This window comes from Odontesthes bonariensis, chromosome 10 (genome assembly GCF_027942865.1).
Source record: "Odontesthes bonariensis isolate fOdoBon6 chromosome 10, fOdoBon6.hap1, whole genome shotgun sequence".
NCBI lineage: Eukaryota > Metazoa > Chordata > Actinopteri > Atheriniformes > Atherinopsidae > Odontesthes > Odontesthes bonariensis.
The window spans coordinates 30,634,473-30,652,014 of NC_134515.1; the positions used below are offsets into that span (position 1 = coordinate 30,634,473).

Consider the following 17,542-nt stretch of genomic DNA (forward strand, 5'->3'; position numbering starts at 1 on the left):
CCAACTTGTGTCTACATTTACCATATTTTGAGTATACAAACATGTCAACGTCTTACATGTAAGTTCTTTAATGGTTAAATCTGAAATATAAAGTTTAAGATTTACACACAGATCTCAGACTCAGTGTCCAACACTATATTTCATTGCAGAGGATTTTCCAAATTAGTTCTTTCACTTGCTAAAAAAGAATAGTTAAATGTAAGTGAGATGAACAGCTACTCATTTTAAATGGCTCCTGACAAACCTATAGAACATGATTAAATCAAACATAAGACATTAATACAGCAATCCTTTGCAATTTAGAAATGCTACATAAATGTTACCTTTTCCTTTTGTTAAAAAAGGTTTCAGATACATTGATCTAAAGTCTTAACATAAGTGGAAATAAAGGAGGACCATTATAGCAGCATTATTCAGATAGAAGTAGCTTTTTTAAGATTAATCGCAAACTGGTTTAAACATGAATTTTGAGACTACTGTTTTCGATAAAGAAGTGTAAATGTTATGTTGTATATCACAGGGCAATGTATATTCTGACTCTCTATGACTCTCTATACTTAGAGCATCATTCTGTACATGGAGAAAAAACAAACAAACATATAAGAAGTAAACATAAACCTTTGGAATGTTTGATTGCAAGAAGTGAGGGCGAAGGCAACACAAGAGATTTTAAGCAAAAGTCTTGACAGAACTGTTTGAAGCTGAAAATGGCTTTCTTTTAGTTAATGACCAAATATTACAGATAGAACTTCTTATGTTACTTTCCTGTAATGTGTGTTGAGCCTTTACACTGGGAAGACAATTTTTCAAATGTATTTATTTGATTTCATTGAAATGATTCATTTCATGATATAATGTCTCTCATTTGTGACAGCTACTGCGACTGAATGGACAATACTAAGACCCTGAAAGTGAAGCTGGGGTTGATTAAATTATTATTCTCCTTTAACTGACGTGTTCTCCAGCATTTTGTATCTGGGCGAGAACTTGTGTAGCTGCAGCTTTGATGACATGAAGCCGTTGAATGCTTGTATTAACTAGTTGGGCTACACTGCCATCTACGGGCAGTAAGAATAATTACATGTCCGCGTAGGAAATAGTGTATGTGTTGCACTGAAGAAACGCTCTTCTTGGGTGAATACAGGTAAATAAGATGGTGCAACCTTTTACTAAATACGGGATTTAGGAAATAGATAGCCTATCACCTTGTAGCTCAAGCATAGCTAACATACCGCTTATTGAACTAAGCTGGTGAGTTTGCTTTGTGAAGGAAGTGTAAGCTAATTTGGCTAACGATATTGCTAACCGAAACTAGCTAAATCTTGGAGTTGACAGCACGACAGGGGTCGATGATCCAAATAAAAAGTGTATTTACTCACAAGGTTGGTAGCACAGTGTTAGGTTATTATTTAACAGTTGGGCCGTTTTTATGTCAGCTGAAGCTAACTTCCTGTTGTGACTAGGTGAAGGTTACTCTAATGTCTCATTGAATTACTAATATGCTCAAAGCTCTGCTGAAATGAGAGTACTTGCCAGTTGTTTAAGTTGAATTTATTAATTAAAAATTGTTTTTAAAGCAATCAAGCCATTTGAGCTGGAGCTATAATGAAAAATCAAAAAGCAAATGAACAGAAAATCCGTAATCTTCCTTGTAAAAGTAAGGGTTTACTTTTTTATGTGAGTGCAAACACTGTAATTTGACTGCCTCTTGGACCCAACGTGCTTTTTTTTTGTAACCCAGCTGTTTGACTAGTTGAGAAATGTATGGCAGATTATTAGTTGGTGAAAATAATGTTGGGTTTCAGCTTACAGTTTAGGCCTTATTTTTTTCGACGTGACTATGATTTTATGTAGAATTCTAATATAGAGAAACTGTAAAGTGTAGTATAAACAAAATAGTTAGTATTAAAAGTAAGTGTTCCTTCTGAACTGTTGAGGTATCAAACTGCAAAGCAGCAGAAGATTGAAAATACTGAACTTCAAAACTATACTCGAATAACAGGGTGGTAACTTGTGTTCCACTTCTCTCACAGCAGTGCTGAATCCTGCAGATTGCAGGATGGAGTCCAGTGGGAAACCCTCCACTGCACAGGTCATAGTTCTAGCCACCAGCTCTGCCCTGACCGCCATCTTCTATTCCATTTACAGGAACAGAGCTAAAAATGTTGCCAGTTTAAAGGTCAGCCACATTATTGCGCAGTGTTTCGCTGTCACGTGTTCACATTTTCCTTGACATTTTCCCTTTTTCCCCTTCCCAAAGGAAGCTAAGAAAATCTCCATTGATCAGGATTTGAAAAACATTCTGTCTGAAACCCCTGGAAGATGTGTCCCATATGCTGTTATAGAAGGTTTGGAGGCCACCTTTAAATGCTTAATGGAGTTACTTTTGTCAAATACATTTTTACTCAGGCATTTTAGCTGCCTGCAGTATATGAGGGGAAAAAATATTAGATATACAACATTGTTTGTTTAATGATCACTAATATTTGCCATGCATAATCGGTGCTAGTTTTACATGTGTCACGCTGCAGGTGTGGTGAGATCTGTGAAGGAGACACTGAGCAGCCAGTTTGTTGAGAACTGCAAAGGCGTCATTGAAAGGCTGACGCTGAAGGAGGAGAAGATGGTGTGGAATCGCACCACTCACCTATGGTAAGCAAGATGAAGTTGATCTGTAACTCCATTTGCAAGCAATTATAGTTTTTAAATCTGTTGTCAGAGGGGGGAAACAAAAAACAGAATCGCTCGTCATGGGAAGAGCAGATGTTGATGCTGACGCAGGCAGCTACGCAAGAGTCACAGAACGCACACTTTGTGCTGTACCTCATCCTGTTGAAAAAGCTGTCAGACATTCATCAGGGAGAAGAGCACTGCCACTGTCAATGTGTAGGCTAGATAGCTAATTAGCTGCAATACATAAAACCGCATGTAAACAAATCTGCAAATGTCACTGTTGAAATGTCACAGCTGAGATGACAGTGTGGTTTCTTACTTGCTTTCCCAGAAGCTGAGGGGGGAAAGGAGGCTTTACATATCTTTATTACTTTTATGACATTTTTATTAACACCTCATGGAATCTTTTTACAATATTTAACTTGAAAGATATTTAAAGTAACTGAAGTTTTGTGAGTTAGAGCTGAAACGGGTAGTTGGTTAGAAGACTTAATGGCGACTTTAAAAGAACATAAATAAATACCAGGAATTTTCCTTTCCTTATTTTGTATGATTATTAACAGAGTTTTGGACGGACTTTTTAAAAGTGGAATAAAGGGATTACGGTAGATATTTTGAATGGTGTAATGTTGGATTTGTATGTCACATGAATGCGTCTTTTCAAGTTTCAGTTCAAAATACCTCAATCGGCCGCTGCATTATGTCCAAACAGCCAGGTTCAGTCAGTGAGAGATATGCTTTCGCAACAGAGAACACTGGAGTGTCTCCTGAGTAGAGCCAAGATTTAGATGCAAAATGTATGTTGGCAGCGTTTTCTTTACAGCATGTCGGGGACGCTTCTGTTGTTTAACTGTCGCAGTGTGCAGATGGGTAGGTCTAGACTTTTTCTGTGGTTTGACATTTACAAATGCACCTTCCAGCGGGAGCTTTTTTACCGATGATGTTAAGTGACAGCTGGAAATGCAAGGTCGGAGGTGTGGTGGAACATTTATCTACAACAGTGGTTCCCAAACTGTGGTACGCGGGGGTACTGCAGGGGGTACGCGGCGCACGGGGAGTTTTTATTTATTTATTTATTAAGGCATCACACTTTTATGGAGGACTGTTTATGAAGGAGACTCCAGTTTTGTGATGAATGTTACATGAGTTAGGCCTGTTAATGTATTCTTAAAAAGAGAGAGAAATGAGTTATGTTCATGTATTCTTAAAAAAAAAGAGAAATGTTACTTGTTTAAGTTAGATAACAAAGGAAGATTATTTTGATTTAGTATTTATACTATTTTGGTTAATTATTTATATTTCAAGAAAATGTTTTTTATTCTTATGTTGAATGCTACTGAGGTTAAAAAAAAAAAAGAGAGAAAGCCTGAGAATTTTATGTTCAAGTTAAGGATATTAAATAAAATGATTTTCATGTAATAACCACTGTGTTGCTCTACTTTTGGAGAATCATTGCACGCGTTGTATGTGTGAGGGGGTACTCGTGGTGTGACAAGAAGGCTCAGGGGGTACTCAGGCCAAAAAAGGTTGGGAAACACTGCTCTAGAACACAGGCAATCCAAAAAAGTATGGAGCAATGAAAGTCATCAGACTCATTCATCACAAATTGTTCCAAAGAGTTACCTCTGTCAACATATGGGCTCGTTTAGTTATTATCTGGACTTAGTATTAGCAAGCTTGTGATGTAATGTCTGCACAAAGGTGTTGCATACATTTGTGTTTACACATGCAGGTCAAAAATCTGGAAACTTTCAGTACACACGTTTAAAAGCAGCTTTTTTTTCTGTTTTCTGCCGCTTTGGTGTCTGTAGCTTTATATCAAACTAAGCTGCTGCTGCTGCTGCCACATCCCTTTCAACTGAGCTCGGGAGCACCGGTGGGAGCAGCACAGCTATTCCAGATGCTTATTTGAAATTTAGGAGGGCAGATGTGTGTTATTCAGTCAGATCTGTCTGCCAATTGGGACGATGCTCTCCGCCTGTGATGCCACAGGGGGGCTTCGGATCTGGTACGGTTGCTTGGAAACACACTTTGTAATTTATAAAGATGGGAAAGAACCCAGGAGGTCTTCTGTCAGGTTTTGTGGGTCTCTGTCACTGGGGACGTGTTCTGGAAATATAAATGTGATATAATCAATCAATGAGTTAATAAGTAAAATAATTGTCACTTTAATTTCTAACTTTAATTTTTTTTTAATTATTTTTTTATATTTGCTGAACAGGAACAGCACTGAGAAAGTCATCCACCAGCGAACCAACTCTGTTCCGTTTGCCCTTGGATCTCATGATGAAGATATCATGGAGACAGTGCGGGTGATACGTCCGTTAGATGCTACAGAGTTGGACCTAGAGACCACCTACGAGAACTTCCACCCCACAGTCCAGTCCCTGTCCAACGTTATTGGCCACTTCATCAGTGGAGAGCGACCCAAGGGTATCCACGAGATGGAGGAGATGCTGCGAGTGGGAGACAGCGTCACAGGGGTGGGAGAGCTGGTCCTGGACAACAACCTGATCAAGCTTCAGCCTCCCAAAGCGGGTTTCTGTTATTTCCTCACTCGGCTGGACTACGAGTCTCTCCTGAGGAAGCAGGTGAACAGCGTCAGACTGTGGAGGATTCTGACCCTTGTGTTTGGAGTCGCTGCCTGCTCCACGCTCCTCTTCATACTGTGGAAGAGATACATTTACTGCAGGCAGAGCAAGAAGGAGAGGAGCATGCTTGAGGAGTTCAAAGAGCAGCAGAGGAAACGCATGCGTGAACTCAACATAGAAGAAAGCAGCGTGTCCCCCACCAGCTGCAGTGTCTGTCTGAGCCGGGAACGCTCCTGCGTGTTTCTAGAGTGCGGCCACGTGTGTGCTTGCACCCAGTGCTATGAAGCCCTGCCAGAACCAAAGAAGTGCCCAATCTGCAGGGGAGCCATTGACAGGATGGTGCCTCTATACAACAGTTAATGTGTGGTAGCAGACTCAGCATTGCAAAGTCATGACACTTTGGAAATGTATCATTCAGAAGCCGCTCTGTCAGCCTTGAAAACGGCAGTAGTTTTCACTCGTACTGAATCATACTGCAATCAAATGATAATATCGAATTTGGAAAGCAATTAATATTGACCCAGAAATAATTCCTCTCATCTTGAGAGAGAAGTTACAGTTACAAATATTGATCCAAGAAATCTTGGCCCCACTTCCAGACAACAATCAATCTGAGGAGTTAAGAGCATTTTCTAAGACTGGTATGAATATTCTTTATCGCTCACAATGGAATCGTTCAGTGATGAAATTAAGCTTTAAGTGCACTCGGTAGTCTACAGCTCTCCCCCTTTTACTTTCGTAGGTCAAATTAACCTACTACAGTTCTGTTCCAGTTTCATGAATATCAGTGTCCTTTTTTGGAAATGCTTGTTGTCGTATTTGTAGCCGTGTGATGGACGGTATCCTCACCGTAAAGGGAAAATATGTGGCGAGTGATTGATTACAGCCAGAGGAATTTAATATATTAGGCAAAAACAGGACAAGGAGGATGTAAAATGATGCTTCACTGATTGGTTTAGTTTCAACCTATTCTGTTTTTTTTTCTGAGAGGCCTTGTTCAAAACCATAACTTTCATACAAACAGAAGAGATGTATTGTACCAGATGAAAGTGGAAAACCTGAGAATTCCACCTGCAGCTTCTTCCAGTAAAACCCTCTTAGTCCTTAAAGAGTGAGCAGGAGTCACTGGTTAATTTATAGAGTGTTTTTAAGGATGTCTCATGATTCTTTCAAGAAGCATTTTATAATTGAACAATTCATCTTTGCCTTAACATGCTCTTGGGAAACGAGGCCCACAATGCTCTTGACATTTGACGTGGAAGTGACCGCTCAGACTCCCTGACAGCATTCTTCTTTAAATGGCTTCGCTTCAGCACAGTCTTTGCAGCTCATTTTAGGTTGTTTTGCGCGTGGCTGTGCAGACGAAGCAGAAGAAAGGCTGTGGTTTACATAAAGCATGGTGGAGGAATAATTGTACAAGTTTCTTTTTTTTTATTTTTATTTTTTTTTTATTTGTCTCTGGAGAGGGAGAGCGGAGTCCTTTTGGGCCCTGGTGCGGCAGGGGCTCAGCATTCACCCGCAGAGCAACTAGCAACGTGAGCTCGGAGACATCACAGACACTCATGGTTTGAAATTAAAATCGGCTCACTGTCTGTTTGCAACTGAAACACGATTAAAGGCAAATGTGTTCAAGAACAAATGAATGCTCTGTCAGTTTAATTATTTCATGGTGATTGAGTGAAATGCATATGCAGGGTTAGAAGATTTCCACCAGCAGAGGGGGGTGCTGGCTACTTGGAAAATCAGGTTTGGAGCACTTGGAAGCTGAGAGCATGAATAAGCATAAAAATGAATCTCCAATTAAAGCAGCTATTCTGACCTATGCCTCACCTGAAACTAAAGATTAGCAACAAACTGTGCAGCACTAACAGAAATTTGATTGATTTGTAGATTGGTCATTGATTTAATGTCCAGGTTTTTTTTTTTTTTTTTTTTACCTTAAGGCTGTACACAAGCTCTTAAATGAGATTTGTTGTTTTTGTTTTTATCTTTTTTTGAAAAATGAGGAATTCTTCAAGCACATTTATTTGACCACTGAAAAGCAAAGTGTGGAGATGGCCAGCCGGCAGGAAAAGGTACTTCTGCACAATTCAACGTCAGGCTATAGAGGGCCAGCTTAAAGTGGTTTGAGCTAACGATAATTTTTTGACTTATGAGTTTGTATTTGGAAAAAAACCTCAGGCGTATGATTTAACGCCACCTTGGCATTATCTTTACATTAGTATTCAGCATCTAGCCTTCAGATAACTATTTTGCAGTTTGAGCTGATGCGGATTGGTCTCTGATGGAACCTGAGCTTAATGTCAGATATACAGTGTTTTCGAACAGGAAGAAAATGATGAACTCCTTGTTGGAGGTACCAGTAACCTACTCTACCCTAAGGCTGGTAACCAACTTTGTAACAAACATTTATGCTGCATCTTTGCATGTGTGTTCTATTGTAAACTGCTTGTGGCAAGATTCTATATTCAAATATCCCCACAGGTTGAATCCTTTGTGTTTAAGACTGAAATATTTGGACAATTATTTGCTTATATTGCAATGAAGTTCTTTCATGAATTGTAGGGATGATTGTGGGCACTGATCAGCCACAACATTAGACCCACTGACCGGTATAGTGAGTATCTTGCAGTAAATTATTCTGCTGGGAGAACCTGCATTTTGGCATTAACCTGGATGTTGTGTTTGCTACCTACCCAAACCCTCGCACCCAATTTGACAACAGCCATCACCTGCGGTAAGGCTGAAAGAAAACGACAGTCTGAGCTGTTCTACCAGCCAGCAAACAGCAGATACAGTGCCAAGCTTATGGGATCTGATGAGCCTTTGTGTGAAGCAAGCTCAATTAGAAATGAACCCTCCCAGAAGGACCTCTGCTAACATCTCACCACCAAGTCAAGTACCCGGACTGGTCAGAGCTTATTTAGTGGCATGAGGAGGGCCTACTAAATATTAAGCAGGGGGTGGACTATGTGTTGACTGTTTCTCCACTGTGTAACTGGAGAGCATTGTTCTACATGTTTCAAATGTTTTTCTGCTCCAACACACCAGGTTAAAACTAACGGGTCTTTTTTAGAGCTGATCGATAGTTGATAGGTGTGTCGGATCAGGGAAACACTCAAAAAACATATTTGAGGTAGGTTTTGGGGTGTGGTTCATTCATTCAAACACTTAAAGGAGCAGTCGTTTTCTTTCTGCCCTTTTGTCTGTTTGCCAGTACATTTACACATAAAACTGAGTTGAATTTCACTGAACTTGGCGGCGAGGTGCATAAGCAAAATGAAAATTCTTTTTGAACTTCATCTGAATCTTTTTTTATTATTAAAAATATATTTTCTATATTTGAATTTATATTTTATTTTATTATTATTTCAAGTGTGAATTGACGTTAGTGGGGGAGACACTTTGTGTCCCGTTCATAACAGCTGCGAGAACCCAGAGCTAACCAAGTTACTTTAGCTCTTACTGATTTATATAGACAGAATTGTGCCTAAAACACCTCACATCAGCCAAAGACTGTCATTTAGTGTGATTGAGGATGAAGTTAAAGTCAAAGTTGTTTATTTTCCCATATATCCTGTATGAGGTGAACATGGCACTACATTTTCTCTCTGATATGTGTTTTTGTATAACAGTCGGAGGCTTTTCTTCCTATATTGCCATTTTCAGATGTGTACCATACACTAACTTTTATTTTTCCAAGCATGGCCAAAAATCAAGCAGCACTTGAAGTAAAAGCATCACTTGTTCTGCCAATAGTCACGCATTACCAAACCTCTCTTTCTCATTGTGTTCCAAACATGAAAGCAGCAGCGCTGGTCCAACACCATGGAAACCCTCCGGTCTAGTCCTCGCAGGGCTTTTAGCAGCTGGAGCTGTCACTGTTCTGGCAGTGAGTGAGCCATCAAAGACATTCCTTCTTTTGTTCCCCACTTTTTGAATTCCAAATTTCAATGTTGCATGAGGTTTGCACAAGAACTGCGCTACAAAAGGCTTAACGAAGGAGGAGAGCATTTTAAACCCGTCTGATACGCTTTTCCCGGACAAACATGATCTCAGTAAGATTAACCAAACACCTGAGACAAGACACAGGTCCAGATGACTCAGGAGATTATTGTGTAAGCTCTAACAACCATGGAAACTGGCGCTTACATGTTCAAATGAAGTGTAAAGGTCAAAATGTACTTTAAACGTACATCACCACTCACGCTCTGTATTTAGAAAAAGGAAAGTAATAAGGGCATAAAAATATTCACTCTCTAATCAGGTTCTATTTATTATAGCCCTTGTAAAGATTTTCAAAGACTTTTGTTCTTTTATCTAAAAAGTTGTGCAGGACAACATAGAGGGTAATATTTACTTCTTCAGTCCACAATAATGTCGACTCGACAGTTGAAAACTTAGGCCACATCTGTAAGGTGGCTGGAAAATGTATTATCTGCACAGTAACATTAATCAGTCATGTTTGGATGAGTGATTAACAACAACTTTTTCTGTGGTGTTACATACCCAGAACATATTTTAGCTTTAAATCTACATGTTTGTATATGATCTGTCTTGCACTAAACATCACCTGTCTAGCCAGAATCTGTAATTACACACTCCAGGGGATGTACTAACTTGTCTTTTTCATCTTTCTTTTTTTCTTTAATTTCAAATTATAGCCTCAAGGGTGTAGACTGGTGTATGGTGCCCTGATCAGACTACTGGAACTGACTAAATACAGCAGACGTGGTATTTTTGGAAGTGGGCTGCCAACTCTAATCCTAAAATATAGAAACAGCTTTGTGCTTGCTGTGTCCAAGATTTTAAATTTCAAAGGTAAAAGTATTTATTTTTCTGAATGAATCAATTTATTGTTGTTATTATATATGATTAGCTTCATAGTTAACATACTGTTGGCATAATCTATAAAAATGCATGAATACATTATGAATATAAAATATGATCAATTGTTGTCAATATATAATTACCTTTAAAGTACCTACATATGTAAAAAATACATTACATTACAAAACATCCATCCATCCATCCATCCATTATCTTCCGCTGGTCCGGGGGTCGGGTCGCGGGGGCAGCAGCTTTAGCAGAGAGACCCAGACGTCCCTGTCCCCGGCCACTTCCTCCAGCTCTTCTGGGGGGACCCCGAGGCGTTCCCAGGCCAGCTGAGAAACATAGTCTCTCCAACGTGTCCTGGGTCTCCCCCGGGGTCTCCTCCCAGTGGGACGGGCCCGGAACACCTCACCAGGGAGGCGTCCAAGAGGCATTCTAACCAGATGCCCGAGCCACCTCATCTGACTCCTCTCGATGCGGAGGAGCAGCGGTTCTACTCCGAGCCCCTCCCGGATGACCGAGCTTCTCACCCTATCTCTAAGGGAGAGCCCGGACACCCTGCGGAGGAAACTCATTTCGGCCGCTTGTATTCGCGATCTCGTTCTTTTGGTCACTACCCACAGCTCGTGACCATAGGTGAGGGTAGGAACATAGATTGACCGGTAAATCGAGAGCTTCGCCTTCTGGCTCAGCTCCTTCTTCACCACGACGGGCTGGTGCAGAGCCCGCATCACTGCAGACGCCGCACCGATCCGTCTGTCAATCTCCTGTTCCATTCGTCCCTCACTCGTGAACAAGACCCCGAGATACTTGAACTCCTCCACTTGGGGAAGGATCTCATTCCCAACCCGGAGAGAGCATTCCACCCTTTTCCGGCCGAAGACCATGGTCTCAGATTTGGAGGTGCTGATTCTCATCCCAGCCGCTTCACACTCGGCTGCGAACCGCTCCAGTGAGAGCTGAAGGTCACGGCCTGACGACGCCAACCGAACCACATCGTCCGCAAAAAGCAGAGACCCGATTCTGAGGTCGCCAAACCGGACCCCCTCAACGCCCTGGCTGCGCCTAGAAATTCTGTCCATAAAAATTATGAACAGAATCGGTGACAAAGGGCAGCCCTGACGGAGTCCAATCCTCACAGGAAACATGTCCGACTTACTGCCGGCAATGCGGACCAAACTCTGACACCGGTCATACAGAGACTGAACAGCCCATATCAAGGAGTCCGGCACTCCATACTCCCGGAGCACCCCCCACAACAGTCCCCGAGGGACACGGTCGAACGCCTTCTCCAAGTCCACAAAACACATGTAGACCGGTTGGGCGAACTCCCATGCTCCCTCCAGGATCCTGCGGAGGGTATAGAGCTGGTCCACTGTTCCACGGCCAGGACGAAAACCACACTGCACCTCCTGAATCCGAGATTCGACTATCCGGCGGATCCTCCTCTCCAGTACCCCCGAAAAGACCTTACCAGGGAGGCTGAGGAGTGTGATCCCCCTATAGTTGGAACACACCCTCCGGTCCCCCTTTTTAAAGAGGGGGACCACCACCCCGATCTGCCAGTCCAGAGGCACTGCCCCCGATGTCCACGCGATGCTGCAGAGGCGTGTCAACCAAGACAGCCCCACAACATCCAGAGCCTTGAGGAACTCAGGACGGACCTCATCCATCCCCGGGGCCTTGCCACCGAGGAGTTTTTTGACCACCTCGGCAACCTCAGCCCCAGAAATGGGAGGCCCCACGTCCGAGCTCCCCAACTCTGCTTCCTCATCGGAAGGCGTGTCAGTAGGATTGAGGAGGCCCTCGAAGTATTCCCCCCACCGACTCATGACGTCCCTAGTTGAAGTCAGCAGAGCCCCGCCCTCACCATACACGGTGTTGACGGTCCACCGCTTTCCCCCCCCTGAGCCACCGGACGGTGGACCAGAATCTCCTCGACACCGTCTGGAAGTCGTTCTCCATGGCCTCCCCGAACTCCTCCCAAGCCCGAGTTTTTGCCTCAGCAACCGCCGAGGCTGCATTCCGCTTGGCCCGTCGGTACCCATCAGCTGCTTCCAGAGTCCCACTGGCCAAAAAGGCCCGATAGGACTCCTTCTTCAGCTTGACGGCCTCCCTCACCACTGGGGTCCACCAGCGGGTTCGGGGATTGCCGCCACGACAGGCACCGACCACCTTACGGCCACAGCTCCGGTCGGCCGCCTCAACAATGGAGGCACGGAACATGGCCCATTCGGGCTCAATGTCCCCCACCTCCCCCGGGACATGGTTGAAGCTCTGCCGGAGGTGGGAGTTGAAACTCCTCCTTACAGGGGATTCCGCCAGCCGTTCCCAACAGACCCTCACAATACGTTTGGGCCTGCCAGGTCTGACCGGCTTCCTCCCCCACCAGCGGAGCCAACTCACCACCAGGTGGTGATCGGTTGACAGCTCCGCCCCTCTCTTCACCCGAGTGTCCAGGACATACGGCCGCAAGTCCGACGATACAACCACAAAGTCGACCATCGAGCTGCGGCCTAGGGTGTCCTGGTGCCAAGTGCACATATGGACACCCTTATGCCTGAACATGGTGTTCGTTATGGACAGTCCGTGACGAGCACAGAAGTCCAACAACAAAACACCACTCTGATTCAGATCGGGGGGGCCGTTCCTCCCAATCACACCCCTCCAGGTCTCACTCTCATTGCCCACGTGAGCATTGAAGTCCCCCAGCAGGACGAGGGAGTCTCCCGGAGGAGCACTCTCCAGTGCCTCCTCCAGGGACTCCAAAAAGGGTGGGTACTCTGAACTGCCGTTCGGTGCATAAGCACAAACAACAGACAGGACCCGTCCCCCCACCCTAAGGCGGAGGGAGGCTACCCTCTCGTCTACCGGGGTGATCCCCAATGTACAGGCGCACAGCCGGGGGGCAATAAGTATGCCCACACCTGCTCTACGCCTCTCACCGCGGGCAACTCCAGAGTGGAAGAGAGTCCAACCCCTCTCAAGGAGGCTGGTTCCAGAGCCCAAGCCATGCGTCGAGGTGAGTCCGACTATATCTAGCCGGAACCGCTCAGCCTCGCGCACCAGCTCAGGCTCCTTCCCCAGCAGAGAGGTGACGTTCCACGTCCCAAGAGCCAGCTTCAGTAGCCGAGGGTCAGACCGCAAAGGTCTCTGCCTTCGGCTGCCACCCAGCTCACACTGCACCCGACCCCCATGGCCCCACGGGTGGTGAGCCTGTCGGAAGGGGGACCCGTGTCGTTTCTTCGGGCTGTGCCCGACCGAGCCCCAAGGGCACAGACCCGGCCACCAGGCGCTCGCCGGCGGGCCCCACCCCTGGGCCTGGCTCCAGGGGGAGGCCCGGTGACCCACGTCCGGGCAAGGGAACACGGTGTCCAAAAGTATTATTCATCATAGGGGTTTTTATGAGCTGTTCTTTGTCTGGTCCCTCATCTAGGATCTGTTTGGCATGGGTGACCCTACCAGGGGCTTAAAGCCCCAGACAACATAGCTCCCAGACTCATTGGGGCACGCAAACCCCCCCACCACGGTAAGGTGACAGCTCAAAACATTCAAATGCAAAATGAAAAAATACTAAATTGATATCTAAAGTGTAAAGAACCACCAGTTCAGTGTGTTAGATCGATTCTTTCAATGGCAGCTCAAGAACAAGCCGGAGGAATCTGAAGTAAAATAAAGTGTTTATTGGAAGTCACATGTCAAAGCATATCAGCGCTGGGCTCAGTGGAACAGAGCTTCCGCAGGAAGTCCTTCAGACTGAGCCTCGATTTCCGGTTATCATTTGCATTTATAGCCTCATAGGTTGGACTCACACTCGACCGAGTATGATTGGACACGAGTAGGTTCAACATGGTTCGTCATATTCTCTGGATACGCCAAACAATGTGTGTGTGTGAATCTGCGCTCGCTTTCCCAGGCTTTGCCAATTGTTTTGTCTTCCCATTCCTGCATGGAAAAGTACAGAGTACAGATACTATTTCATTTATAATGTCTAAGAACAAAGCCAATTTTAATAAGTGCATGACTGAAATCTCAATAACTATAGATCACAATCCGTCATTAAATTAGTGTTTTTGCTCAGAAACCATGAACGTAATATTCCTTGGCTTATCCACAGTCTAACTGTAGATAAACTTGACATGTTCAGAGCTTAGATTTTTTTTTTCACATCTTTACACAGACAATGTTGTGAAAAACAAAAGTGGTTACCATGGCTACAGGTAATCACCCTCTTATGACAATAGTCATTTATTGTGCCCCACAACCCACCTCTGGGCGAGCTTTCATCCAGACATTTCAATTGAATATTTTTTTCTGTCAGCTATTTATGTGCACATTAAACAACTGTGATATAATAGCTTGGATTAAATTCAAGACAAATGCAGTCAGTGTCGTCTCAGTGGCTGTGATATAAGTGAAAAACTAGGCTGCAGTGTACACACAAACATTGTATGTTAGAATACATGATGATGGGTGTAAAATTAACTTATTTTTTTTTCAAATGAAGCACTCAGTCATGCAACTTCTTACTTCAAACTCGAAATAAAACACTCCTATATATAGCGCTAAAACTGATGTTTTATTGGTTCACAAAACACTTTTTCCCATAACTGAGTAGCTTAGCAACAGTACATAGAACAAACCTTTTACCACAACACACTTGATTAAATATTAGGTACGTAAATCTCTGTTCTTCTGTGTGCAACCGAAAGTCCTTCTCCACGGCCTCGCCAAATTCCTCCCACGCCACGAGTTTTAACCTCACCAACCACCAATGCAGCAACCCTTTTGGTCACTTGGTACCTGTCAGCTGCTTCAGCTGACGCCTGGGACAACCAAGACCAAAAAGCCTTCTTCAACATATCAGCTTCCCTCAGTGCTGGCGTCCACCAGTGGGTCCCGCTGACAGGAACGATAAGGCGATAAGATTTCACATTCCCAACCTTACCCAGTATATGAAAAAAATTATCCTGCAGGTGTGAGTTGAAGATCTTGTGTACAGGGGTGTCAACTTGACGTTCTTAGTTAACCCACACTACCTATTTGGGCCAACGGATCCAACTCACCACCAGGTGGTGATCGACCACAAAGTCGATCACCAACCTGTGGCCAAAGGTGGTCACTCTCCAGGTCACTCCATCATTGCCTATATGGGCATTGGAGGCCCTCAGAAGAACTTACCTCCAAGACACCACCCAGAGACTCCAAGAAGGCCTGGTAATTTGAGCTACCGTTTGGTTCATATGCATAGACAACAGTCAAAACCTTCTCTCCTTTGACTTGGTATGGTATGGTATGGTATGTTTTTATTTGAACAGGGACAGTGTACAATAAACATTGATCATGAGGAAAGATGCTTTGTACCAGGTTATAGCAGGAAATGCTAATTTCCACCTGTAGTCCCTGGGCAGGTTGGTGTAACAAAACTAATCCTAAAAGGTACATGAGCACATGACCATTTCACCATACATTTTCACATATAAATAACTATCATTTAATTTAATACACAATACAAGTTGTTCCACTTTTTTGCATGAATATAATAAATGAAAAATAAAAAAAAACATCTCTCATTTACACACAACATTCACTCTCTTTGGGCCAGCCACTCACTCTTCCACTCTCTTTGGTCCAGCCACTCTCACACTCACTCCTCATACATGTGTACACGTTTGATTTCTTAAGAGCCATTTTTTGGTCCGTTTTGCAAATGCTTTTAGGCCAGTGCATGTTTTGTCTGTTGGTAATGAGTTCCACTGGGTCACAGCTACAGACGAGTCATAGTGCAGTCATAGTGAGGAAACCCTCTCATTCACCACGGAGAAATCCAACACTGAGGCACTCAGCCAGGGGCTTGTGAGTATCACCCCACCCACCTGACGCCTCTCCTCCTGGACAACTCCGGAGTATGAGAGAGTCCAGCATCTCTCCAGCACTTTGGTTCCAGAGCCCATGCTGGGTGTGGAGGTGAGCCCAACTAAGTTCAGTTGCTATCGCTGAACCTCACATACCAGCTCAGGCTCTTTCCTCACCAGTGAGTTGAAATTCCAAGTTCCAGGAGCCAGTTTGCCAAATTGCACTGCACTAAAAGGCCTAATATCCGGAGGGATCCAGCAATATACAAGTTTATGTATCTGCCACGTATCCAAAATGTTTCCGAGGATATACGGGAAGTGTCAGAAAGACAGACGAGAGACCCAGATGCGTCACTTATCACAGTTTATTTTAGGGTTCAGGGGGAGAGGAAGTTGGGAGGTTGAATCCGGGGCCTGTGTGTGTGCGTTCCCCAGTGGCTGAGAAGAGTCCTGTGGCGCGGGTGGTGGGGGGGCCGAGCCCTCTGGGTCCATGGCTGGAGATCAGGGTGGGTTTCAGACAGAAGACAGGTCAGGTTTTCCGGGAAGGTAGATGAGTCGAGGTCAAAGGTTCAGGCACGGGTTCGGAGTCAGATGAGAAGTAGCCAGCAAACAGTGTTACTTGCAGACGATCTGACAGAGAGGCACTGGGGATCTGAGGTTTATATGGACAGAGAAAGGCAGCAGGTGACAAGAGCCAGCCAATGATAGCCACAGATTGTTAACGAGGGTCAATTAAAGACAATAGGCAGCAGAGTCAGTGATGGCATGGAGGCAGCAGAGTAATGCTCGTTAAGTGGCAGCAGGTGAGCCTGATAGAGTGGAAATGACAGGTGATAATGAGTGGAAAGTTACCAGTTGGGAGAGAGAGTTGCAGAACCATGACAGGAAGATCTAATCTGTAACAGATCCTAGTATAGGATTCCCTCCATATACACATCTATAGCAACTCCTAGCACAGGATATTCTCCGGATAAACATCTGGGATAGATCCTAGTATTGGATATCTTCCGTAAACCTACATCATACATCAATATTTTATCAATATAAATCCTTTAAACAACTTCCGTCTTGCTCAAAATTACCTAACATTCAATCATTTTTAGGATTTGAACCCGTTAAATGACAGTTTAATTATTTTAATTAATTAATTATTGAAAACACAAAAAACATTCAATATTTTCTATAAAATAAATATCATACACATGGGGCTTTGGTGGTAACTAGCGTCTTGGATATGTGAAAGATTGGCAACAAAATTTTATTTGATATCATTAGTATATTTTTATGTACTACAAACTGAACAAGTTTTACTGCCGCTTTGAAAGACAAGGTGCTGGGCCCAACATCCCCCACCAGTCCCAGCAAACCAGCCACTCACCCTCCCCTAGCATTACAGGAGAAGGGCCTCTTTGAAGCTACTCACCTCCAATGAACCCCCCACCCCCACCACACCAACACCTCTCTCTGTCCTAGCTCTTTGATTGTGTTTGCTCACCCCAAGACAAATTCCTTGATTGTGCAAACTTACTTGGCAAAAAAAATACCCATTCTGATTCTGAAATTGCTTATTTGTCATAAAAATAAGAAAAT

General features: G+C 43.9%; 1 protein-coding gene across 2 annotated transcripts; it reads left to right on the plus strand.

Annotated features, from left to right (window-relative positions):
• The first annotated feature begins 1,066 nt into the window (after positions 1 to 1,066).
• On the plus strand, positions 1,067 to 6,903 carry mul1 (mitochondrial E3 ubiquitin protein ligase 1). 2 transcript variants are annotated; one of them, XM_075475787.1, is made up of 5 exons: positions 1,067 to 1,144; positions 2,034 to 2,179; positions 2,261 to 2,348; positions 2,532 to 2,652; positions 4,895 to 6,903. In XM_075475787.1, the coding sequence occupies exons 2-5, from the start codon at positions 2,060 to 2,062 to the stop codon at positions 5,622 to 5,624; spliced, it is 1,059 nt and encodes a 352-aa protein (XP_075331902.1). In that variant the 5' UTR covers positions 1,067 to 1,144; positions 2,034 to 2,059; the 3' UTR covers positions 5,625 to 6,903. The 2 variants fall into 2 exon arrangements, with proteins under 2 accessions (XP_075331902.1, XP_075331901.1); XM_075475786.1 differs by having other exon boundaries at positions 1,098 to 1,144; positions 2,037 to 2,179.
• Positions 6,904 to 17,542: the final 10,639 nt, after the last annotated feature.